Below are 27537 nucleotides of genomic sequence, written 5' to 3'. Positions count from 1 at the left end.
TTATATCAAAGTTAAATAATAAACAATAAAAAAAATTCGGTTCTCTACAATATTCACGTTGTAATTTCTCAATCCATTTACATTAAAATCAAAAACAATAATTTGTGTCAACAGTTTTTCACTATTTGAAAATAGAGTACTTTACTATTAATAGTGAATAATATTAATAATTATTAATAATTAATTTTTTTTAATAATATTTTTTTATTTTCCTCAGGATAGAGATTTCAGCCTCAATTTTGTTTACATTAGGAACATAATTATATGATTGAGATTTTATTTTTTAATCATTAATGCTTACGTATGCAAAAGGCCTCTACAGTCTACATACCTATTATTTTATACCTATATCAAATATCGCCTAATGGTTATCTTTTTTCCTATCATCAAATAGGTGAATAAAGAATCAAATAGGTACCTAGAATAAAATTATACCTTTCCTAGTTATAATAAATATATATTGTCTATAAATTATAATATATAATCTTGATTAAATATTTAAATTATGCTCGTCTACATAAATCAAACACGTTTAATTTTAATTCTTAATTGATTAGACAAAATGCTAAAAAACTCAATTTTTGCCAGAATGAAATTGCACTAGAATAACTAGATATGTGGCACCAGCGGCAATAGCCTATATAAAAAAAAAAAAAAAACAAATAATTTGTAGAACACTTCTCGTTTTTAATATAAATTAAAAGTATACTTACTGAAGTGATTAGACGGGTATTCAAAGTGAACAAATCACAAGCAGTGAACTGGATGCAGCGACTAGATATTTGAGAGTAGAATAATTGAAGCTAGTAAGTTAATCAATGATCATTAATAAAAATTAATAATAAATGAAAAAATGCTATTATTATATTATGATCCTCACCTCTTCCTGTGTACTAGTATCTAAATACCTATTGTTTATATCAGTTATTAATGTTTTTGCATTAACCGCCTAAAACAAAATGATTAATTCATAAATTATGGGTAATGATCGGTAATAATTTTCTAACAAAAAAATTACTTATATAGTTTATACTGTTTATAGGATAATATTGGTGTAATACAATAGTATAGTTTAACAAAACTAAGTTGATGTAAATCAATCATAACCACTGTTTATTATGTAATCAAATATAAGGGTTTACTTTATTTAAATGACAGTCAAATTTAATATAATTTAATATTTTGAAATTCCGATTTTTCTTTGATTATTTAACACTCAAATCACATATATTGATCATAAATCTAGGAATTTCAAGATCAAAGTCAGCACTCAACATTCAGTAGTATATTTTGAGCTCAAACGTATCTCATACGTCATAAATAATAATTATCATTATTCGACCATGACATGATCATCATACTATATTATTTACAGACCTATAATTTCGGTACTGATAAATTTTTCTTTACCTGCTTTATCGTTAAATTTGAGAGAATAGTTATTACACAGAACCTATACGAGTATTGCAGTACACGCGCAAAAAATAACAGCTTCGATCGAAATATTTTATTATCCATGCGGTTATTAGCTGCAAAAGAATGAAACACGCCAGTATATACGTCCAAAAATACAAGAACACTCAAAGAGAGTATCGACAGTCCCAAATGATTGCCGAACAAGTAGTTCATGACGATGACGGCTTCGCGGGTTAACCAATGTCTGATTTTTAAAATCTCTACGATGTTGACCAACGTGTGTGTTTTGTCCCTTGGACAGTAATAATCTTTAGAGTAAACTACGACACAGACGCAGCATTTGGCTACAGGTCATGTGCAACTTTCTTGAAGAACGGAAATTTGTCGCGGTCAATGTACTCCGTTTTAAACTGGTTTAAATCATCGTTAATATCTAGGAACGTCGCGTAGACTAAAAAACACCGATTGGTGAAATCATTTTCGATCAAATATTGGACTGCAATACCATCAACGATGTCTAAAACACATGAGACCAGTCGTCCACCATGTACTGCACGACCAACGGTACACTGATTAAGTTGAACATACATGTAATTATTATCAAGATAGAAAAAATAATTTAATATTTATCAGAAAAATTCTACTGAAATATATATTTTATGTTGAACATATTATAAAACATCGCAACCACAATCACCTTTTGCCATATACCAACCTAGCTATTATAGATTACTATATATTAATACAATTAATTATTACTACTTCTAATTTCATACACAAGTTCATACAGTGCCTACCTACTCACTTCTTGACACAATAACGACCGTTGTATTTACCTATAAGTACAAAAAAGTTTTTGAATAAAAATAAACAACGATTTTAATAATCACTTGTGTGCTACTTATTTTGTTTACTCATTAAAATAAACAAGCGCGTTCAACTGCACTACCTCCATTTTCACCGAATTTCTTTATAAGTACAACAAGCGTAGTGTATGTATACTACTATACTGATAGATTTTCAGGTTCTATTTTAATGATTGCGTTTTATTATGACAGGTCTACTAAGCATAAATAGCATAATATAGAACCCACGTATTATATAAGTACAATTTTTCATATGCCAATGTGGTCAATATATATAATAATAATTAACAATATACTAATAATAAATATTAAAAAATCTAAAAAAAAATTAATCATGGACATTCTCGAATGATTGCATTTTGTTAATCTGTGAATTAAAATAATAAAACGATAACCTAAGTAGTTATTTTTAATCGGATTAATATATTTCAACATCATGTTAATCCTTTAATAAATGTATTTAATTATACATCTCAGCGAAGCGATGAAAATTTATTGATTTTACAATTATATTTGCACGTTTTATACTAAAAATTCCAGTAAGTACATCTTATTAATCAGAAAAAAGTAAAAAAAACAGGGAAAACGTGAATTTGTACGCAAAGGCAAAACTGGTTTTCGACAAAATCGAATTTATATTTTTTTGCAATTCAAAAATATTTGATTTGAAATGTTCATCAATTATTCATATAAGCTATTTGCTATAAACAGGGCTCGGAAATTATAGCACTAAAAAAAATTAATTTTTAGCGCTTAAATATGCACATAAAAACATTAATATTAACGCTATGCACTAAAAACTGCAAAATATGCAAAATAAAATTTTCAACAAATATTTTTAAACATGAAATTTAAGATAAATTTAATTTTACAGATTTTTAATGTTTTTCATAGAATATGATGGTAGGTATCGACAGGAATACGACTGCAGCACGATAATACAACTAATCTAATGATAATGCGATAATACGATGTGATTGACACGATTTTAAAATTAAGCAATTTATTGGAAACGAACGGAATTGTCCGTTTAATCAACGATAACAACGGTCTAAGGTCTTAAAATATAACAATTTGTTTTCGTTCACATATTCGTAGGCGGCTGTTTGGTAGGTAAACTAAATTTAGTTTTTAAAAATATGCCCATAGACAGCATTTATAACTCCAAATTAGCAAAATAGCTCATATAATATGTATTTATGTGAAAATATACCCAAAAATAGCACTTAAAACCTTAAATTTGCAAAATAGTAGTAAAAACCGTAAATATGCAAAAAAAGCAAAATAAAATTTCGTGTATGACATCAGAGAAGTGTGAAACATATTTGTATCTTACTTTGAATGTTCTAGGACGAACCAAGAAAAATATGCATTTGCTAGAACTTCCGAGCCCTGGCTATAAATAAATAAATATATAATATCATATACATATATATTTGAAATATTTGAATATTTTTCCGATTGATTATTAGATTTTATTAATAAGTAAAAAACCTAGAAAAATTAATAAACTTCCTAGAAGGAAGTTGTTTTAGAAAATAAAAATGTACAAGGTTGTTCATAAATTTCCTTACAAAAATTATAAAAAAAAATTGATAACATCGAATAGTTAACGCAAAATAATAATACCTATTCTATTAAACGATTTTTAATATTTTATTTTATTTCAAAAAATATTAACTAAAAAAACTTTTAACATTCCACTATTACTTATATTATCATTTTTCTATTGTTAATACAATTTTCAAAATATTTAGACTAAATTTAAACTGTTTATAGGTATTTAAAATTGTCAGATTATTTTTCTTCAATGAATGGTCAAAAACATTATTCTTGATAAAAAAGCTTGAAAATGAATATAATAATTTGTCAATCTTGTATACGAGATTAACAACTGTTTGAAGTTAAAAATGTAAAAATTTTTTAATAATAATAGCTAAAGACCTTGGTAATTTGTCACACGTTTGGAGATGAGTACCTAGTATAAGTCTTATTGATCACTCGCCCAAGTCGAACTTACTTGTTTACTCGTAGCATTGGCTACATAAATTATCGTCAAGAATCTTATTCCATAAAATACATTCCAAAATATAGCTCGTATTAGTTCATCTTGTTCTCTTTGACCATTAGTTCCAATAACATATCCAAACATAGAAAAATAAAGATTGAACAGTATTTTTAAAAAACACGCTGAAATGCATCCCAAAAGATGCAATTGATACGTAGAATTCAATTGGCATACCATATTGCAAAATTGTCCATAACAATATCTAAGAAAAACAGATATTACACTTGTCAAACAATCATCTTCTTATATAAAATACGAATACAAGTAGAAAAAGGTAAATTATACTTTGCAGTTTGCACTATAAATTGATTCTTTTATCTTTAAATAGAAATTTTTTTAAGCTATTTCTCTCTCTCTCTCTATATATATATATATAAGAGATTACACGAGATGTCAAATCAGGGATAGTATTATAATTTATTTAGTTAGATAGTCAACAAATTTAATATATCTATTGGCTATTAGGTATGATGCTTTATTAATAAACTTCCGGCTTACCTATACATTTCGATAGAATCACATATATTGTGGCCGTATGATAGTTCACATAAAAATGATTGGCAATTTTTTCTTTCAACCAAAGCACTGAAAAATGATCTATTTTTAATTAATTATCACGATACATGATAATAAATTCAGCCAAGTGAATTGTGAATAGGTAACTAATTGATAAACCCACTTTTTCTGGTAATTATGATAAATACGAAACATGAATACACAATGGTATACAAATATATAAAGATACATGGTATACAATTATCTTCTTACTTAATGTTAATCGGGAGGTGGTAATAAAGGTCTGTACCTATGTATTTAGTTTAAAATTTAAAAGATTCGCGGTAAAATTCAAATGTTTTTTTTTTTGTACAAAGTACCTACAACAAATACACATTTCATATAAAAGATAACCCCTTGTTAATACTTCATAAAAATATAAAAATTTAAAAAATCAACAAATATTATTATTATTATTATTATTATTATTATTATTATTATATAGGTACTAACCCACGTTTGAAATGCCATATGGATGCAAATGTCTCAAGCTCCTTGTTAATAACTCTAAAACGATAGTGCAACATGCATGCACAACGGATAAACTGCATGTCAGTACTAAAACAGGCTAGATTATTGAAAGCAAGTAGGACACACCACATGACACCGGCCTTGCTATTTGCGACTGACACAGTATATAGATAAAAAATATTTACTGGCATGCCGATCAGGGCAAAATATCATAACAGATACTTGTCAAGAGTTTGTATGAAGGTTTTGCTTGCAGTGGAAACATTCGACTTTATGGTGACATCCATCAGTCTATCAGTGTTGTGTAGAACAGTAATAAACTCACTTAACCTCCGGTGAAGAAAAGTGAGTGCAACCAATCTGCTACAAATACTAGACAAGGATATCATAATTGGATTAAGGATTTTCATGACAGTAGCCATTTCGCTGATTTCGTCTTCGTCGAGCTCTGATTGAATCTCACTCTCAGTGATGGGATGTCGTACATCTGATTCCACTGAAAACATTGAGTGTTGATAAACGTATGGCATGATTGTATGCAACACATAAAACGGTGCCAATATCCCATGCGCAATGGTTACAATAAGTAAAACAACTGAATACACGTAATCAAATGTAGATATTAAACAAATAGGACCACTTATCGGGTCTCCTGGTACCATTTTCAACGGCATGACACCAAATATTCGGGATATAATATTAATTTGACGAAATGATTGATAAACGCTTGGAGGTGTCATACTTATAGACAATACTAATTTTTTTTATGCAAGCCTTGTATTAAAACATTATACTAGTACACGCACGTCAAAGGAATTTCAACTAAAACATGGATATAAGAAATAACGTACTTTTATTAAAATTTAGCTATTTATTAAATATCAACTATTACTCTTTTATACAAAGAAAAAATATATTTCTATATTTTGAATTGTCCAAGTGACAAATAGTAGGTAGGTACTTATCGTAATAAACATACAGGTCGATTTTAATGATCAAATCGAAATGAATGACATCAGCAAATATTAAGAATGACAAGAAAATAACTAATAAGAGTTTTAAATAAGGAGCAAAATAAGAATTAATTGAAAATAGTATAAATAAAAATATAATATACTTATTGAGAATGAATAAAATGGCATATCTAAATATGAATTCCTTAACAGTAGGTACCTAGTTAAATGGAAAAATGGTCATTGTAATCACTGACCAGCAGTTGTATACAGCCCGAGTTTTCCAAGCCATATGAATAATTATATGCATAGACTAGAGTACTATATAGACATTGTATACAATGACCAGTACTGAAAGTGTCAGAAAAAATTAATAAGCTGAACTTAATAATAATAATAATATTAGGTTTAAATGTAATATTTATTTTCAATACGTATTTTATTTTACACATTAGAACATTTTTAACAATTAAATTACCTAAATCAATAAACAACTAAAATAAATTTATTTATTTTGATACTTTGGTATTTAGAGATGCATAAAATTCTATCAGCAATGGTTATAGCCTTAGCCTCTTAAGTTGGAAACATGCCTAGCTATTTCCTTAAGTGATAACAGAATGGAGGATACTACGGTGTACAATGTACATCATCAATACTAATAAACTGTTCCTTGCAAATTGTAAACAAAATTGTGCATATAGGTTCCTCTTCTATCTTTTTTGCGAATTTTCTACAGTTGTTACTTTGTTATATGGCTGGAGCATCGAAAATGGTAAAAATATCCAATAACACATGCACAATTTCATAAGCAAGAGTTTAAGAGTTATGTGTTGTGTTAAGTATTTAAGCTTTATGAGTAAGTTCACAAATTTGGTTAAATGATAGACTAAGATAAATTTATAATTACCATCAGGCAGTGCCTACACATCCCGAGAGAGAAACAATACCAAAACCAGTCCCTCCCTAGGTTCTCGATAACACAGAAAAAAAAAGTGTCACATATCAATCAGGTCTATTTGATAACGTGAATTTATTTCTTTAGATATAATGAGCTTAACCTTTTTTTAACCTTTTTAAATACAACAAATTGTCTCAACTTTTTTTCTTTATTATTTTTATTAACCATCAGTCCAATGTCTAGTATGTCTAATTTCTTGTTATAGGAATAGCTCACGTTCCTTTCTCCCACGTCATACTGATAAATGCGTTTCATGCAGAATATGGAACAGTTCTTCATTATGTGTGTAATATTTAATTTGATTACCTTCATTTATTGGCACAATCCTTTCCACATTACAGAGCTCAAAAATATCATTTTATATTTCTTTATAATTTATAATCATTTGAAATGTTTGTATTTTTTTTTTTATTATTATTATTATTCTTTAATTTCTTTCAAATGTATTAAATTTTGTCATATTCAATTTTACCTAAATATACAGGGTGATTCTTTTATCAAACAACACTCATTATTTCAAAAAGTATTAATGTTTTTAAAATATTTTTTTACATAGTTTCAAATTGTTAAAAAACGTTTTTATTAAAAAATTATATTTTTTATTCTTATAATTTTTTAAGTTTTTTACTTTTTGAATGAAAACATAGATTTTTAATTTCATATTCCAAAGCAGAATAATTTTTTGAGTATTTTGATACATAAAAATCGAATTTAGGACGAGTAGTTTATGAGTTATACGTATTTAAAGTTTAGTTGCGCGGAGTTGAGTGTTACGGGGTTACCCCGCAAAATGTTTGTCCACTACTCCGCTAGTCTGGTGATAAGATACTGAAATAAACTTATACATTTTAAACATAATGACCATACCAGTCGGTTAATATTATATACAATGATCAGCTATATGGGAAATAAATATTTATAGCCAAATAATTATATAATTTATCATAATTGTAATTAATTTTTAAGACATGTTAACTAATGGCCTTTTTTGTCGAGTTGTATTTTAGAATAAAAAATAAAATAAAAATATATTTATAATTTACATTACCCAAATATTATGTGTATTGTATATAATGCCCAGTTAGTGTTTACAATCACCAATTTTTATACTTTGGGCCATTATACAAAAATACAATATTTAATCCTAAAAATGTTGTCAAGGAAAAATAGATACAATTCTTTTAAATTGTTGACACATACAAAAGAAAATTTGTTTTATTTTATTTTCATACAAAACAACATACAAAATGTAATAGATCTTAAAATAACTAAAATATTAAATAATGAAAAATGAGATAATCTATAAAATTATCAATTATGTAATGTTAACACTTACAAATCAATATGAAATAATAAAAAAATATTAAAGCTCATGAAAATTTAAATTTCCTTCAAAAAATTGGGTAACCTAAACTGGACTATTTTATGTATAAGAATTTACTGAAATAAGTAATAACAAGTATAATAATGTATTTAACATCAATAAATTAAAATTATTACTATAAAGGTATCACCATGTATGCATTTTCATTAATAAATTAATATTTATTGGCAGGCAATGTGAGACGGTAAAATTTTCAAAAAACACGTCCCAAGTATGTAAAACCAGGATTTAGATTAGGCCCTTGTGAAATTTCCATAAATCCCAATTTCGTGTAAAACTCCAATGTTTGTTGATCTTTGGTTCTTAATGGTACATGAACACCAAATGACCCTATATGAGAATTTACATAATTAATAATGATAAACCAAATAAGTGAATTTTATAAATAATAAAACTAATATAAATTGCAATATTAATACCATTAGCTCTTAATGCTGCTAGAAGACAAATGATTAATCGTTTGGATACTGATGCATCATTATTCACAGGTAATGTTGCATAGGTCATAACTGATTGATGTTGAGACAAAGCATTAGAATCTGGTAATTCTTTATTTAAATCAAATGAATGAAACCAATTTACGATTTCCTAAAAAAAATATAAACATACAATATTATAGTACATTTTTAAAGTTACACATAGATTAACAATTATATACTTTAGCTGGGTATACAAAATATGAAAAAAAAAAAATTTAGAAATAGTAAACAATTATTGTAATAAGGATATAAATACTATTAACCATAACAACATTGGTAGGGGGGTTTAAAGTTTAAGCTTTAAGTTTAAGTAAAAATAAAACTTATTTCAATTGCTTGTTTTTAGTATAAAAATATAAAAAGAATTCTATTTTTAGATTCTGAGGTGAAAAAGGAACTGTTTGATTTTAAAATGATAAGTTTTTTATCGGTTTATTATCACCTATTGAGACAGTAAAAACAATTGAAAAAAAAATAGATAATTAAAATTTTCAAGAAATGTTTATATTATCAATTTCTATTTCAGATAAAATTTTCTAATTATTTTTAGATTTTATTCTATAAATGTTGATTAAATATATTTACTGGGTAGAAATATATGAAAATTAAAATCAAAGCTCTTTATAAGTTGTAAATTTCTTAAATAAATAAAAAAAAAAATCTAGTCACAATATTTTTTTTTAAAATATTTAAAATTAAAATTTTGACAAAATTTATAAAAATCAAGAAAGTTAGCTATTTGTGGCGTTTTTAATTATAAAGTACATGGAAATGGACATTTTATTTTGAACATTAATTATATTTACAAACTAAAATATACAACATTAAAAAAATAATATATTTTAAAAATATAGAAATAATAACAAAATGCATTAAATACAAATGATTAATTGAAAAAATAAATTGAATTAAATTTAGGTAAACACTAGTATAATAGCAGAAATCTAATGTAGTAGATCTGTTTTATGGTAACTTACTTGCGAAGCTGACTGTATTTCTTCACTGGAATTATCTAATGGATATTTAGTACACATTTCAGGTAACCATGAAACTTGTAATTTTTGATAAAATTCTTTTGCATTTAAAGCAGCTAATGCATAACCTATAACAGTGCCATTATCTTCAACGACAAAACAAAGTTCTGGACTAAGTGTCAAATACGAACCGACAAGCCTGAAAGAAAATGTAATTTAAATATAAATTAATTTTCTATAACTAAATAAAATATTACCTGTCAGGTATTAAGTCAGGTAGATCAGATTTATTTATAGTATGGTCATCAACACTAGTATAACAAGTACACCGGCAAATGTTGTATACAGCTGACTCATCTTCAAAAGTATATGGCCGGACATTATACATTTTATTTGTGGGTATATCAGGAGGTTTATATATAAATAAATCAGAACCAGCATCAACTGGCATTAACCGCTAAAAATAAACATATTTTTTTTATTAATTTATGTAATTAAATAATGTAAAATATTATAATAGCTCAAGACATTGTAAGCATAATTAATATAACTTTAAAATTAGTTAGAAAATCAGGAAGGTATCGTTTTTACTTATATATTTTTTACTTATTTTTATACTATTTTATGGGCAATCAAAAATTAAAAAATTGTAATATATTTAATATATTTTGTTTCAGTTACTTTTAGAAAAAATTAAAATTAAATTCTTATTGTCATATGTACAACTGAATCTTTGTACTTAAAATTTTAATCTATACATATATTTAAATAATTTAATATTAACTGTTTTCATTATTGGTACTTGTTTGTTATCACCATAACGCTGCACCATATAAAATGTATAACCCCCTCCCCCATAAAATTATCATCTATAATAATATATTTTTTTATATATTTATATACCAGAGGTGGTGAACATTTTTGGGGTCAAGTGCCAAATTTTTCCAATCAAGATTTTGAATATTGTTCACATGCCCAAAGAAAATTATATTTTCTAAGGATAAAAATAAAGTTATAGATTTACCTATTATATATTATTATTTTATTAAGTAGGCACACCTTTTTTTTGTAGTTATAATTTGTTTCTTTGAATTTCTTATAAGAGTTATAATCAAAACTTTATAAATAGCATAATTTTTAATAATTTTAATTTTTCATGTGCCATTAAAATTTAATCAATGTGCCACCTTTGGCAAGCGTACCATAGGTTCACTACCCTTGTTATATACTATTATAATAATTTCAAATAATGGTAAATAATAATACAAAATAATAACACATATAATTAGCTTAATGGTAGTAGTATAGTTAATAATTACACATCAATAAAACAGTTGTCTGCATATTCTTAAATCTTACATTTTAGTTGTTTTTGTAATAACTTTTTGTAAAAATTATATCTTAATATTATTTTCCAATAATATTTCAAAATTACTTTAAATCATAATTAAACACAATACAAAGTAATAAATTGACATCAACTAGTTAGTATAATATAATTAAAATATAATATCAAAAAATTATAAATATTAACCCTTTTTATAAAAATATATCGCATACTAGACTAATTTACATATATACTCTGTCCAGACTAAGAGCGCACCGGGCGGCGGACAAAAACCGGCCAAAACTCGCACATGAATTCCCTCCACAGGCAGCGTTGCCCGCGGCCAAGGCGGTGCGCTCTATGTCTGAACAGAGTATAGAATATCATAAGGATACAAAAAAAAAAATGATTATGAATATCTCAATTTTAGACTTTAGATAAAAACTGCTGACATAAGGTTGCCTAGTGGTAGAGTAATAAATTGTATACGTTTTAGTGGCTGGGCAATAATAATCAAGTTATTTACTTTATTTGTATACAAAAATAAAAATTAATGTTTAACTTACTTGTAAATCAGCAACTAAACCACCTCTAAAAACCCAGGGCTCTTGATCGCCACTCATAAAGCTTTCTTTCCAACCTTTTGAAAACCCTAAAATTTACAAATGTTTTTAACTATTGCTAATAGTGAACAGAGCTCAAATGAAACATGAAAAACAATTTATATTAAAGAAATTAAAATTGATATGTATTTATTAAAATTATAATTATCGTGATTTAATCATCCCATTAAAATAAATTGCTAAAAATATGGCTAATATAATATAGAAAGCTCAATCTGGTTCAATACAAGCCAACAACTATTGGACAGTTAAAATTATCTAAATCTTCAACAAGCGACAAAAACAAATTTATTTTCTGAGGAGAATAAAATAAAGGCAAACAAAAAAAATTTAAGCAATTAAAAGTTTAACATTTTAAGGCAATCTGGTTAAGAATATTAACAATAATAAAAAGGATTAACTAATACAACTTACAGTGAAAACACTAGTTGTTGGTTTTATTTGACCAATATTGAGTTCTATTGAAGATAAAACAAATTACTAATAAAGAAAAAAATATTAACTACTTTGAGGTAATTTTAATTAAAATGTACTTACATGTATAAGACCCAAGAGTATAATTTGTGATTGATTGTGGAAAGTGGCCATCAGCTAGAATTAAGTAAATATAAATACATCAAGATATTAAAAACCAATAAACTTTAATTACTTACATAGCCATTTAACATAGAAGTTTAGTAATGATATAACACACCTAACATCCCAAACATAAGGATACAGATCATGAACAAGTTCTCTATTGGCACTAAATGTCAGTCTTTGAAATAGCTCATTTACTTGTTCAGTCAATTCATCCATTCTCTTTGCTCTTTCATACCATTCTTCAATCTGGAAAAAAACATAAAACAGAAGTAATTAAATAATTAATTTGTGTACAAAATAAATTCCAAAACAATATGATTAGTATGAATTCTTCAAATATCATTAAATAAAAATGTAATTTAGTGAAAACTTGTAACACCATCATTCAAATAATGTTTTCCAATGCCTCCAAGTAAAACCAATCTAATCATAAGAAAGCCACCACTCTCAAATGGATTTTTAATTAATTAAACCGGGTAATATTTTTTGGTACCCCTAAAAGACACAATAATGAATGAATACTTAAGATGCTATAGCACACACTTTAGGAACTACTGCTTTATGTAAATTTTATCTTATTGTCATATTATGGTAAATTAAACTTGATTTAATTCTATATTTATTCAATTTTTCATTACATAATCCAGTAAAATTTGTCCAATAGATGTTCAATGTTGTTGAGTAAGTTAAATTTTTAAATTAATTATTTCTATTATTCTAATGTTTATAGTATGTTAATATACTCAGGTTGGAGCACATCCATATGCTGCCCATATAGATATTTACAAAACAACATTTATAAAATAAAAAAATGTATGTTATATTTGATTTATTTCATCCTATTCGTATTTTTGAACTGATGTGTAAGCACTGTAGTCCCTTATTTCAGATAAAAATTAAATTCTCTAAATTATTTTTAATGCATATATTATGCAAATAATAAATAATATTAAATTACAATTTACTTAAAGTAACTTGATCTAATAATAAATATACTCTAATTATTTGATTTAAATAAAATTAAGTTTTATTTTATTCAAATCTTTATTAATTAATTTTTCTGTTAAAATAATTATAATAGTAAAATCTTTTATAGTATATAGTATTAAAATATTATATTATTTATTTCTTTATTATAATATATTATATACCAAGTTGTTTCTTTTATTGCTGTTACTAAGTATTTTCTGGGTAAAATTATATATGACTGTTGTTTATTAGATCTACCATATAGTAAAAGCCCATTACAACGAAAAGGGGACCGAATTTTTTTTTTCATTATAACGGAAATTTTGTTGTAACAAAAATTCAAATAAGCTCTTTATAAGCCTTGTTTTTTGACAGGGGACTTCTATGACTTTTGTTATAACGGGATTTTTTGTTGTATTGGTATTTGTTGTAATAGAAATTTACTGTATTATGTTATATTTTGCAACAAATTCAACAATTATGTGACAGAAAAGAAAACTGGTAAATGTTCTATCATATAGGAAGTGTGTAACTGAGATTTATACTTTTATAATATGTTTGTTAAGTCATATTTTTAATTATAGAAAGAGAAAAGAAAAAGAAAAATGTCCATCAAATACAAGTTGATATACATACATAATCATAACTTATAAGTCTAATTTAAGTAATTTGTTATTTTAAAAATATTATTATTATTATACCTATTTAATTTGTATAGAAAAACTAATAAATTTAAAATGTATTCAATAAATAATATCAAACTTACTTCTGGTTTAGTGTCGGTTGAATTTTTTTTTTTTGATTTTCGAAGATTTTCATTGGAAACCAAATAAGCATTGCTTTTTAGCCAATTAAATTCTGTCAAATATTGAACACTTTGAGGACCGTGTTCAAATGGTAAATAAAATAAATCGCACATTAGCAATAAATCTTCTTCTGTTAGATCTCTAATATCGACAAAATAATTAAATAAAATAGTAATATAAATCAATAAATTCATAATCTAACACAATTATACCTTTCGTATGAATGTTTTTGATCTTGAATCACATCAACAACCATATCTGCACTAGGACTAGGTGTTTCCACTTGCATTGAAACACTCTAAAACAATTAAAAATAAGGTTATGATAAAATAATATCATACACGTTTAAACAAAATATACATACTGATCCATTATCAGTGTTCATGGCTGTATCTGAACTCTGTGGAGATGGTGCTGGTGATATGTTACAATCCATAGGCTCGCTGATAACTTTACTTTCAGACACCAAAGAATTCATTATTACTAAGGGTGGATTCATGGTGACAGCTACTGCAGTTTGTAAGACATTAGTAGGACAACCATTCACACTGGCTGATGAAATTGATTCAACATTATTAGTTGTAGACAAAGATAATGGTGCAGTAGATGTAGATGTTGTAATAGTAGTTGTTGAGGTCGCCATACACGTGTTAAACGATGCAAGAGGAATGGCCACAGGAGACATAATAGATATGGTAGGTTGTGGTTTGATGATAGGACCATGAGCTTGTTTCTGTCTGCGAAATTCTGGAATCCATTCTTTGATTGCTATACGTAATGCTCTTCTTGAATGGTAAATATTCTCTGGAAGATCAATGATACCTTCTTCATCACTCTCAGTCTCTAATTTCATACTTTCATCTAAAAAAAACCAAAATAAGTTAAGACAGATTTATTTTATGAGTACTTTAAGAATATATTAATGTCAAGTTACATAAATATCCTTAATTATTTAATAAATCAATAGTAAAATAACGGTTTAGTGGTCCATTAAATATATTGAATTAATATATCTTTTATGAACTCGATACAAGTCTCAAGAGTTAAAAAAAATACTTTTAATTAGTTTATACATTATACTAACTATATGCATTAAGTGCAGTATAAAAATTATAAAATTTGTAATTATTACAACATTTAATATAATTTTAAGTTAGTAGCAAAAAAATAAAATAATGTACTAAAGATCTTATCTCTTTCCTTTTCCTTCCACTTTTTTTTTTTACTAAGAAAATAACTAAATACCAACAAACTAGAAAATGTGCATTAACCACTTTATGTGAAAGGAAAATACAAATTTTATGCTATAACTTATTGAATACTAAAATATATAAATGAATACTGTACATGAATAGTTATACACATTCATTATGTTATGACTGTGGATAGTATATTAACAACTCATAAAAATTACTATACCAAAGATAATTATTACAATAAATATTATAATTATGTAATACTCAATTCTTTGGTTACACTTTATACTAAATAGTGAAGACAAATACTACAATATATAAATAAATACTGTATATGAATAGTTATACACAATCGTTATGTTATGACTGTGGATAGTATATTAACAACTCATAAAAATTACTATACCAAAGATAATTATTACAATAAATATTATAATTATGCAATACTCAATTCTTTGGTTACACTTTATACTAAATAGTAAAGACACATTATATTTATTTTTAATTTTCATAGATTGACAAAATATTATAAATAATTTACTAAAATTCAATATAGTTGACTATTATTTTAATCAGTTACCTTAAAATTAATGAAAACTGAAATGAACATTTGTACTCACTGTCATGTGTGATTGTTGGGGGATCAGAAGTGCATTTACTCCATTGAGCTAACGTATGAATAGCTACAAAGTTAGCACCATATTCACAGTTTGGATTAGTCAATACTCCTCTTAATTGTGATATTAAGTCTGGAGAACGTCCCTGATATGGTCCCAAGAATACGCGCTTTTGGTCATAATCATTAGCATGCAAATTGTCCCATATAACAGGAGGTCGTCTTAATACTTCAGTGATTTCTCTAATAGATTCAGTAGTCAATGAACGAGATATAACTTTTTGTCCTGAAACAAATATAAACAAATAAGTCAAAGAACATACATACAATTTTTAACTTTGAACTTTTGATTCAATTTACAGAAGCTAACCGGTCCACATTATGTCAATTTGAGGTGCCAACTTAGAGCCCAGAGTATTTAAATAATCAGAATTTTGAACATTTGGTACAGCACGTGCTGAACAATATTGTGTTGGACACACTAAAAATTTAGGTTGACCCAAATGCTGAAATATTTCATTGGTAATCGACACCTAAAAATTGAATATGTTTAATTAACCAAAGATAAAATATTTAAAAAATATTGTTAAATTACCTGAGCATGTGCAAATGACTGAAACACTTCCTTATCAGCTGGTGACATATCTGGTTCTATATCGTCAAACAATAGAGCAAAAGCTTTGCAACCACATTGAGCAACTTGATCCAATTTTCGTTTGAGAGTAGCTATTTCTTTTTGACTACTATAAGTCATGTCAAGTCCTGGAGACAAGGCATAATAGAGTGTAACACCACAGTCTCTAGCGGCACTAATTAAGCCACCTAATTGTTCGGCTTCTTCAACTGTATATAAATCTCTCCAATATGCCCTGTGTTTGTAATCATCTTTGGGCGCATACACATAACACCCTACTCCCCATTTTTTTAACCTAAAATATAATTTTGATATAGAAAAATTATATAAGTAATGTTAAAATATTAAGAAAAATTTTTTAAATTTAAGCTTTGAATTTATTTAATTATTTTGAACGAATAAGCATATAAACACAGCAATATAAAATAAGCGTATTAAATAAAATGAATACAACCCAAAATTTTTTTTGTATCTGCACCAATTATTTTTCTGCTACTGTTAATTTAGGTGGTGATTAAATGTATAAAAAAAATTATATATATATATAAAAGAAAACAAAATTATAAACTAAGCACAGCATGAGTCTACTATCAAAATGATATGAAATCATAACATAGCTGTCTGTTGACTGTTCGTCTGCGACACTCTTTTACATTTTTTTTCACTATGAAACACTTTTTAATTGCAATTGTCACAATATTACGGCGAAAAAAAAATGCACAGATATAGCGTTTCGTAAATGCGAGGCATTATATATTTTATTTTAATTTATTTTTAATCCACCGTTAGCGACCAGAAAACAGCATAGTAACCGGTAAACAACAATCACCATAGCATGTATTAAGTATACATAGTATTGAAAACATCGCAGGGTTTCAGGCTGAAATTGGTGCATAGGGATTGGAGACTGGGGTGAAACAGAGGCAGATGCGAGTGAGAGGTGACAGGTTAGAATTGAATCCATTCACAAGTTTTGTAACAGCAGCCTGGGTTTGATAATATACATTTTTTTGTAGCACAAACGGGCCAAAGCCATATATATATATATATTACTTGGGTGAATATTTTTCATTTTTACTCCAGAATAACATGCTCAGCTAATAAGACACAAAATAAGATAAACCATTTGAGTTAAGACTGTATGCACAAGTTTTCACCAAGTTTGTTAGCTACAATAGAAAGGTTATAATTATTTTGTACTTCAATTTATAGTTACTGAATACAATACAATCTATTACCAAAACACAATATAAGTTTATGAATTGTTCTTTGCATACAATCTGTCATTTTTAGTTTTATTTTTGTTCTTACACTGATTATACTTTTCAATGTAAAAATACAGCACAAACATATTGTTTGTATACATACTCTAATGAAGAGTGAGAGCAGCAGATGGTCAACAATTCATTAAAGGTAGTTTCAATATACTTAGTATCAAATGTAATAAACTACCTGTACTAATCAACATTGTTTTCATGCGTTCAAAAAAGTAGTGTTCATTTTAAGAACCTGGTTTAAACCAAGTTGTTACAATACACAAATCACACACACATGTATATGAAAATGTTTAAATATTTGTTGTTTATGCAAATATATATTTATTTGTTCTCATACACATTTAATCAATTTTAAATTGATTATTTGATACTTCTAATTTATTTAAATTTTCAGTCATACTTAAAATACAATTATCAACTTTACTGTTCTGTATTAACATTGTTAAATAAGATTAAGAATTATACTTGACTCAAATGGTTAATTAACATATTATTCTTAAAATTAACCATATTATTTTAAAATACCACTTTAATTATAAGTAAAAAGATTAAATATCTGGTTTGATCTCACTTAATTTCAATATAAAATGTTGATCTTACAGTTATCTAATATAAGAGCATTAAATAAAAAAACTTACTGAGTAATGTACAGAAGTATGTATTAAAAATTAAATTGATTTTTTCATATTTAGATTCAATATATTATATAACTGCTTAAAGATTACATTATGACATAAATTAATAGAAATGTAATCAAACATAATATTAAATAAATTACTCAAACAGTTTTCCACAGCAACTGACCTAATTTTTGAACACAAAATAGTATGCACTATTTATTAATATATTGCAATGTGATGAAAACTCCATTCAAATGTGTTTAGAGCCATCAGCATAACTTTTTAAAACAATACCTAATAATAAATTAAGTTATTTCTTTCATTTATACTTAGTCAATAATTCTGAAGTCTCATAATAGTATAAACAATATCAAACTAATACAGGTATCCATTTTACCTTTTATTAATTCTCATGTATTCATGCAAAATAATAAGATAACAATACATTTAATATGTTTGTATAACTAGGTAGGGTTAAAAAATAATTTAATGTGTTTTTAATAAAAATAAAAATTATACACTAGACTATTTTCTTGGTCACTATCATAATTTATAGAAATTTGAATTACAACGTATTTTTGGAAAAATGTAACTTATACATGCATACTTTGTAAAAAAAAAAAAAATACATTTGAGAACAAGCAGGTTAAGTGGTTGCTAATGGTTAAATTTAAATATGCATGTTCTCAAAGATTTATTATAATTTACAAATTGTCAAATATAAAACATTAGTGACCATGAAAATAATTATGTATATTTCTAGGGCAAAATATTAAATGTTTAGATACCCCTAAATCAATAGTTATTTATAATTTTTTTTTAATATGGCTTAAATTTTTAACAGGGTAACTTTTAAAAAAAATTTGTGATTGTACAAATATGCAAAGAGTTGTGCAAAAATAAGTAGTTTTAAAGTTATATGTATTTTAATTTTTAATTTTAGTGTTATGCACAGCCGTGCAGCAGAGTATACTACTATATAAGCGATGATAATTACACATTAACACCTTAAATTGGTATACAAAACCCAGTGACCTAATCGCAGTGGTTTTGCATGACAAATTGTGAGTTATTTTTTATTTGGTGTACAGAATATAGATACTGAAGAAGTAAAGCAACTAAATTTAGTTTATAAAACAGAAAATACATTTATTAGTACTTTAAATATATAAAATTAAGTAATTAAATAATAATCATTGCATAGAAACTAATGATTTTTGCATATTTGTTTTTGATCTATTATTTTAAAACTTTGATATAGGGTTGACACTAGGGTTCAAAAAAAAATTTAAATCTGGCATTTGATCTTAAAGATTTAGTATCATAAATAAATATAAAAATAATTGATATTTAGAAAGTAAAACTTTATTCATGATTTTAATGGACTTGTTGTTTTAAAAATTTTCTTAGTACTATGTACAGAGTAATGAAATTGAAACGTAATTTAAATATTTTTAGTCTTTATTATTTGATAAAAAAAAAAAAAGAAAAAGTATTACTTAACAATTTAATAGACTTTAAACATTTTAATATCAAACAAAATATAATATAACTATTTCTAGGTCTAATGATAAAGCAAACAGAAATAAATTAGAATTTAAAATGTAGGCTTACTTACAAAAAGATTGTTGAGTTTTTTACAGTGCTATCTACAAATAAATTATTGCATTTTTAACACTGCCTAAATAATGAAATCAGAAATATATTTAACTATTTCAATATTTCAACTTACCACTAAACAAATAAAAACAAGTCATTTGAACTCAAAAGCCTAGTATTTTTAAAACAATTTACAAAACATAGCTCAAGTGCTGGGTAGACAGTAATAAACGACCTCTCATTTTTTTTTTTTTTTTTTTGTGAAGATATTGCTACCTAGCAATCCAAACAAGAGGTTGTCCGCTTAAAACAAACGAAGATGACAGGCATTGCAAATGATAATGGTAGTTGTAGGCTGCTTGTAGCAAAACATTGACACTTCAACCCTTGTTATGGAGACAACCAATAAAAGAAGCTATATGTTTGTTCATGTATGAGTTTTGCTAAAAAACAGATAGTTGAAGCCAGTGCAAGGGTAGGTACACACGATGATAAAAAAATAAAAATAAGACTAGCTTAGGTATGCCACCTTTATTAAGTACAAGCTACTTTATTCACAATGTTTTTTTAAGCATTTTACTATAGAAAAATAGCCTTAATTCTACCATAAGTATTTGCAACATACATGTAGGCCTAGATAAATGTTTTATTTATTTGAAAATAGCCAATAACCAAGATAAATAATGGCTAGTAAAAGCTTTGTAGCCTTTTTTAACAGTAAATACTATTTAATCTAATATATTTCCACACAAGCTTAACTCCAATCCCAAATTTTCAGTGTTCATAATACAATTTAGTTAGTATGTTTAAATAAATGTATTTAATAAATATATATGTAAATATATATATATAAAAAACACAAGGTTTCCATAAAAAAGGAAGCTTGGTGGGCATTATATTGGCAGAGCAGTGTTTTATTTATTGCACATGCACAATAAGTATGAAAAATATATTAGAAACATTATTGTTGCTATAGATTACATTAGGATTGGAATTTGGAATGACATTATTTAAGTGAAAAAAAAAAAAAAAAAAAAAAAAGAGGTAGATGATTTAAATCTAAGTATAACATTGATTAAGGCAATACCTATTTTATCACAATTCAAAAATTCTTAAATTACACAGTATTATAGTTCAAAATCTATAACAGATTATAAAAGACATAAAAACATACTTTTAGTAATTTTAATTAAAAATAGAATGTTAATATCTATTGTTTATAACATTTGTAAAAAATTAATTAGAACATATATGTTCTACATATTCAAAAATAATATTTGATTTACAGTTTACAAAATTTATTTTAACATAATCACTTAATTACACAAACATTTAATTTGCTAAATGCAAATGCACGTAAAAACAATAATGGACTCAAATCACTAAACTAATTATTAACGGATTAAAATGCAGTTATTAATTTAAAAAAATAATGTGGCTTGAAAGCACTTATACAAGGAACTATACGATACAATAGTTTAAATATAATTATGAATTACAATAATATAGTAATGATTAAACAATAATATAGGTAGGTTAAATATTGCAATAACTGGTTATAAGCGAGTAGAGTAAAGTTTAAGCGCAATAGAATTAAAATAAGTATAATAATTTAATAATAAATGTTAAAAACACAAATAGTCTAATGATGGCGTAAGTAAGATAACTTAATATTAAAATAACTCAAAATAATAAGGATTAATATACTTAAAATAGAATGTTTTACCTGGATTAACAGGCTTAATGGGAGAAAAATGTAGTTCCAAAAAAATTAAGAACATTTATCTTGGGATTCAATAATCTGACCTTAATAAGAAAATTTCAATGATTCTATAAAATCAATTATTAAGAATGAAAAGTCCAAAATTGTCAAGCAGTTTTCATTTTCTTAAATGGTTGTTGAACCTCTTCATCACTCTTGGTATTGATATTACCATTAATAGCAGCTGGATTTAAATTACCATTTAGATTAGTATTATGTATGTGATGTTGTATTTGTGCTGCAATAAATTGTTTCATAGATGGTGATGTCATCAAATTTGGATTAGGCGCTAGTTGCGGAGCTTGGAACGCTAATGGTGGTGGTGGCGGTCGCATGGCAATCAATTGGTTGAATACTGCGGCAAATGCTTGATGTTGTTGCAATTGAGCTTGTTGATTAGGATCCTGTAATTGATTCTGCACTTGGGCTTGTGATTGGACTAAATGAGCTTGAGCTTGGTTTTGAGCTTGAGCTAATTGAGCTTGTTGTTGTTGATGTTGCTGTTGTAAAGATTGGTGTTGCTGTTGTAAAGATTGGTGTTGCTGTTGTAACGATTGCTGTTGTTGTAGATGTTGTTGTTGTATTTGCTGTTGTTGTAATTGTTGTTGAGGAGACATAGCAAGCAATTGATGAAATGCAGCAAGTTGTTGTGACTGTAATTGAGTTTGAGTTGCAGGTAATTCAGGAGTCTGGGATTTTTGAGGGGCTATAGACTGCTGAGTTTGTTGTTGTTGTTGTTGTTGCTGCGCTACTGCCTGAGATTGTGGTTTTGGCATAACAGATAAAGCTGCTGCAGATGATGTAGGAGGATAGTCAGCTTGTTGTGGGACAAATTGAAATAGTTGTTGATACGCTGCTGCTGCTGCACTTGGTTGAAACATTGGTAAACCTGCTTTATCGCCTGAAGGCCTTTTAAAAGGCATTAAACCAGGCAATGACAAATTCTCGTAATAAAAAGGAGAAATTTTACTTAAATCCATATCTAAACGTTCTGGTGGTTGTAGATTTTGTTGTACGACTGTTTGTTGCATTGCCATTGTCAAGTTGTTAGGGTTAGGAGCAAAAAATTGTGACAAAGGATTCATGAGTGGATTAGTATGACTAAAGTAGGGGTTAAATGCATTTCCAATCTGAGTACTGGGTAACTGAGCTAAATAAGCTGGATTTGGCATGGGAGCAGAAACTTGTCCAGGAACCATTGGTTGATTAGCCACTAAGCCCATTTGCTGTACTAGGGCATTTTTGAGAGCCAAATGATTTCTTCCATTAATTAAAAGTTGATCTTTTAAATGTTGTGGAGGATGAAAATATTTGCAAGGGGGTTTTGTTCTATTACACCGTCCTTTAATGCTATCATAACAAGCAGTTACTTTGCCATTCTGAACATCCACATTAGCAGCTGGATGAGCAAATTTACATTCTGTATCACTACGCGAACATTTATTACGTTGAAATTCACGACATACTTCTAGTTGCAGCCACCGTGAGTCTTTCCCATTCATTAAACTATTCATGTTAACAACAGCCATTTTTTGTCTTATAAATCAAAGTTTAATAAATGATTGTATGATATACAAATGTTACTTCTTAAAAATAGAAATTACTGCAACTTAAATATATAGGTATCTAATTTAATAAATTCACAATAAATCCAAGGAACAATTTAAAAGGACACTAGTTTAGTGATTTGTTTGTCCATAAGGATTTAAATTAAAATTTATAGTTTTTCAAAAGCGTTTTGAAGAAATGTTATTCTAAATTATCACTTAATTTTATAAATGTATATATTTCTAATGAAAAAAGGAGTTATGGTAGACCTACTTATACTAGATAAGATAAAGGTAAACACAATTAGCTTGCAAAGCGAATTATAACAAAACAGCTTGGAAAACTACTCACTTTTGAAACAAGTCTTTACGTTGTTCAGTAGTCCATGGTCTTCCATAAAATCCTAAAACAAATTAAAATGTTATTTGTTTTAAATACACTACTTAAATACTTAGTTAGTCTTAGTATATATTATATAAAATAATATAAGTTAAACAAAATTAAATCTTGACAAATTTTCAAAAATTAAAAAAGAACAATTACCTAAGGTTCTATCAAACATCATCTTGTGTTAACAAAATAAGATAAATAAAAACATAATTATTGTAATCACATAACTTCTATACTTTACTTTTTAATATTGGTTAATAATCAAGGGGAATTAGTATGAAAACAAACACCCTCAGTTCAAGATTAAACAATATTTAATTAATTAACTTTAAAAATATAATATGTATGGTATAATATGATAGGTTTAAAATTGAAAAATATTATAAAAGAATTATGTTTTGGCACTAAAAACAAAACATCTGATAAACATATGTGACAGCAGATACTAATGCCAGAATGATGTTTAAAAATACATGAGAAAGAACTAAAAAATACAATTTTTGAAGTTTTATCAATTACAAATTTAAAATAGATTTTATATTACAGATTTTGACAAAAAAATAAAAATAAGAAATTGTCATAACATTATATGAATTGAATTTAAATGTGTTAAATTATAATTTGATAATCAACATAACATTATATTATTACATAAAATGTTTAGAACAAACCAAGAATTATAGGTTTTAGAATAAGTTATTATAATAAATAATGTATTCAAATAGATTGAACACTGAAGTAAAATGCAAAAGAAAATAGCCAAAGCTAAAAATAATTTTGAAATCAAACCAAAAAATCTAAATTTAATGATGAAAAAATTCCAAATAAAGTATAATTAATGTTGGCAACAATTTATTACATAAAAAATCCTTGTTTTTTTAGTGATAGCTACACTATTATTAATAATAAAACAATGTTATGGTACTTTATTTTATTAATATTGACTATATTGATTCATAGTAAATAGTAATTAGTCCATATTATTAGTTTAATAAATTCATTATGATAGTTCACACTATCTTATGGATACATTTTGTTCACAACATCCATTTAAATTGAACATTATATTTTAGCCTAAAAACACTTATTAAATATATATTTTTCCATAATGGTTCAAAATGTATTACAGAAATCTTGAGTATGTACAATTATACCTAATAGGATTAAGCAAAAAATCCTTCCGTATTTTGGATCTTATCAATGTGTCAACAATGAAGGACGGACGCCATTTATCACACATACTCATATGCCATGTAACATGAACGCCCTAACGATTAAAATTGTATTCATTCGTTAAACAATTTTTAAACGTTAAATAGTTTTATTAGGCCGTTAAAATATTGATTACCAACTCATTAAACTAATGGGTCGATTTCGACTCTAAATTTTAATCATTTGATAATTTTCCAGTTATCACATGTACGTATTAGTAGTACATTGTTACCATAGACCTTATAGTACTTTTTCTGTGATAAGCTTAAACTTCTACAAAAATCTTGGTATCATGTTTAATACCAATATATTTCTGTTGTACGATATATGTAACCCAAACACGTCTGTCCAATAAAACTATTCATTAAATAAATTTGAAGTTCGGTCTCATGCAATAGTATTTAACCATGCAATTTAAAATTGCACAGTATTTGATATTTTTCGGTATCTTTGTAAATTATAACTAATTTTTGAAATAGAAATTTTATTGCCAGGCCCTGTATGCTTACTTATTTTAATACTGCTACTAAAAATAACCAATAGTACTTCCTACAAGTCACCAACCAATTGATCGCGATCAACTGGTCAATATTTCTAGTAATATTGGTCGATTAATTTTATTACTATCGGTTGATTGCGTAATAAAAAAATCGGATGATGTAAAATATTCTCAAATAATTATTCTTTAAAGCTTGGACCTTTTTTTTTTTTGCTTATCAAACAAATCTATTCCTGAAGACCTAAATTCTTCTCTATGCCAATCACTAGGGACTTAAAATTTTTAATGTAGCTCACTTGTTTGAGGAGGTTGGCGACCCTTGTCCTAAAATATAAAACTACTCTACAGGCAATCAATTTATATTTTTCAAATTTTTTATCTGCAAACATTTGAGCACATTAACTGAATTTGTAGTTTGTGTGAACTTCCAACTGTTTATTCAGTTGCATAAATAAATAGAACCTGTGTGCAGATGTGTTAGGTTACAATTTTTATAGGTTAGATATGTTAATAAAATATGAATAAAAAAAATTAGTTATGACAAAAAAACACATTTTATGAGAAAGCCAACAAGAAAACAACTAAACAATCACTCAATCACAATACAATGACTGTCTGTGAAATCATTAATCGGTTGATTGCTTTTATTTTCGCAGTCTCATACCTGAACACGTTAAAAAAAAAACAGAAAACGCTAAACGTTGATCAAAGTAACAATAATAAGTAATAACGTAAATATTTTTCAGGTCAATTACATAACTATACTAGGTATTTCTATGATTTATATCCTCCCGAAATCGATATCATAGACCGTCGGGAAACAACTACGAGCCGGGCGATCAAAATCTCGAAGAGGGGAGGGGGCCAGGGATGTCGCCGAGCGCCATAACTTCTTTTAGAGTTCAGGTAGCTTAACTGCTCAACTCGTATAATATAGTCATACCGATGACAAGAGTTTGCTGTATCTGTATCCTATAAAGGCACTACCACACGGTATACACTAATCACACAAACACAAACACACGCGCGCTAAGTCAAATATTCGACGACGTAATAGCATAATACCACTAATACCGATTAACATTATATTATTATGACAATCGCGCGACACCGGAGGGCCCGGTCTCGCACGCAATGACGAAAGCACCCGCCAAGTGTTAAATAAAGAAAAAAAGACTAAAAACGTACCTTCAACAACACCACAAATAAAATTGTCATTCTGCGAAACGCAGCAATTGTCAGCCATCTTGGCAAGTGTGTATAGTAAGTTGTCGAGTAGAGGTGCTCCGCCGGTAGAGCTGCAGTTGCCGCGGCGTTCGAACTTCGTTGTCGTCTTCCTCCTCGTCCTGATCGTAGTCCTCCTCCGCGTAGTTCGCCTGACGAAAGAACACTCTTCAGTGGCAGCAGCTGGATCCTTAACGCACGGCGTTTTTCGTGCGAATTAATTTAATATATTATTTGTTAATTATTATCGTTTTCTTCCTTGCACCACACACGAACACTTCCAAAGACCCACGAGCAGTCGAACACGAGGATTACGCAATACACCGAAGTAATGGTAGTAGTCAGTAGTTGTAGGGTCAGCGGCGATCGACGGTAGTAGAAGTAGTGGTACACTAGTACACCGCGGTAGACAGTGTAGTTGTAAAAAATACCACTCGGCAGTAAGACGTTGTCGGCAACCACGGACAACTGCTATAATAACAACACTGTCAGAATGACGCACTCCGAGTAGTTGATGTTAGGGAGC

General features: G+C 27.1%; 2 protein-coding genes across 4 annotated transcripts; both read right to left on the bottom strand.

Annotated features, from left to right (window-relative positions):
* Positions 1 to 508: 508 nt before the first annotated feature.
* On the bottom strand, positions 509 to 5525 carry LOC113554567 (gustatory receptor for sugar taste 43a-like). Its single transcript, XM_026958466.1, has 6 exons — positions 5359 to 5525; positions 4849 to 4935; positions 4303 to 4552; positions 881 to 949; positions 714 to 803; positions 509 to 637 (listed from the first exon to the last, which is right to left on the bottom strand). The coding sequence occupies exons 1-6, from the start codon at positions 5505 to 5507 to the stop codon at positions 575 to 577; spliced, it is 708 nt and encodes a 235-aa protein (XP_026814267.1). The 5' UTR covers positions 5508 to 5525; the 3' UTR covers positions 509 to 574.
* Positions 5526 to 8640: 3115 nt separating this feature from the next.
* Positions 8641 to 27496, bottom strand: LOC113554292 (protein O-GlcNAcase-like). Of its 3 annotated transcripts, XM_026958058.1 has the most exons (15): positions 26976 to 27474; positions 24038 to 24089; positions 16842 to 17175; positions 16617 to 16779; positions 16251 to 16532; positions 14799 to 15295; positions 14647 to 14732; positions 14395 to 14575; positions 12731 to 12905; positions 12615 to 12668; positions 12021 to 12106; positions 10385 to 10584; positions 10131 to 10326; positions 9094 to 9262; positions 8641 to 9004 (listed from the first exon to the last, which is right to left on the bottom strand). In XM_026958058.1, the coding sequence occupies exons 1-15, from the start codon at positions 27031 to 27033 to the stop codon at positions 8868 to 8870; spliced, it is 2670 nt and encodes an 889-aa protein (XP_026813859.1). In that variant the 5' UTR covers positions 27034 to 27474; the 3' UTR covers positions 8641 to 8867. The 3 variants fall into 3 exon arrangements, with proteins under 3 accessions (XP_026813859.1, XP_026813860.1, XP_026813861.1); XM_026958059.1 differs by lacking the exons at positions 8641 to 9004; positions 9094 to 9262; positions 10131 to 10326; positions 10385 to 10584 and adding an exon at positions 12492 to 12535 and having other exon boundaries at positions 12020 to 12106; positions 26976 to 27481; XM_026958060.1 differs by lacking the exons at positions 8641 to 9004; positions 9094 to 9262; positions 10131 to 10326; ... (8 more) ...; positions 16617 to 16779; positions 16842 to 17175 and having other exon boundaries at positions 21628 to 24089; positions 26976 to 27496.
* Between the last annotated feature and the right edge of the window lie 41 nt (positions 27497 to 27537).

The sequence above is a fragment of the Rhopalosiphum maidis genome, chromosome 2 (assembly GCF_003676215.2).
Source record: "Rhopalosiphum maidis isolate BTI-1 chromosome 2, ASM367621v3, whole genome shotgun sequence".
Taxonomy (NCBI): Eukaryota; Metazoa; Arthropoda; class Insecta; order Hemiptera; family Aphididae; genus Rhopalosiphum; species Rhopalosiphum maidis.
Note: the sequence above shows the minus strand (reverse complement) of the source record. Positions and strands in the feature narration are given on the sequence as shown.

Bases quoted from the DNA above. Each gene is read 5' to 3' on its own strand.
- LOC113554292 (XM_026958058.1), bottom strand. From the start codon at position 27,033: ATGGCTGACAATTGCTGCGTTTCGCAGAATGACAATTTTATTTGTGGT. The intron at 14,576-14,646 runs GTATAATTGTGT...TGTCGATATTAG, and splicing joins CAAAAACATTCATACGAAAG to AGATCTAACAGAAGAAGATT. The intron at 10,327-10,384 runs GTAATATTTTAT...ATTTTCTTTCAG, and splicing joins CCTGACTTAATACCTGACAG to GCTTGTCGGTTCGTATTTGA.
- LOC113554567 (XM_026958466.1), bottom strand. From the start codon at position 5,507: ATGTGGTGTGTCCTACTTGCTTTCAATAATCTAGCCTGTTTTAGTACT. The intron at 4,936-5,358 runs GTTAGTACCTAT...ATCATTTTTCAG, and splicing joins ATATGGCATTTCAAACGTGG to TGCTTTGGTTGAAAGAAAAA. The intron at 638-713 runs GTAAGTATACTT...TTTTTTATATAG, and splicing joins ATACCCGTCTAATCACTTCA to GCTATTGCCGCTGGTGCCAC.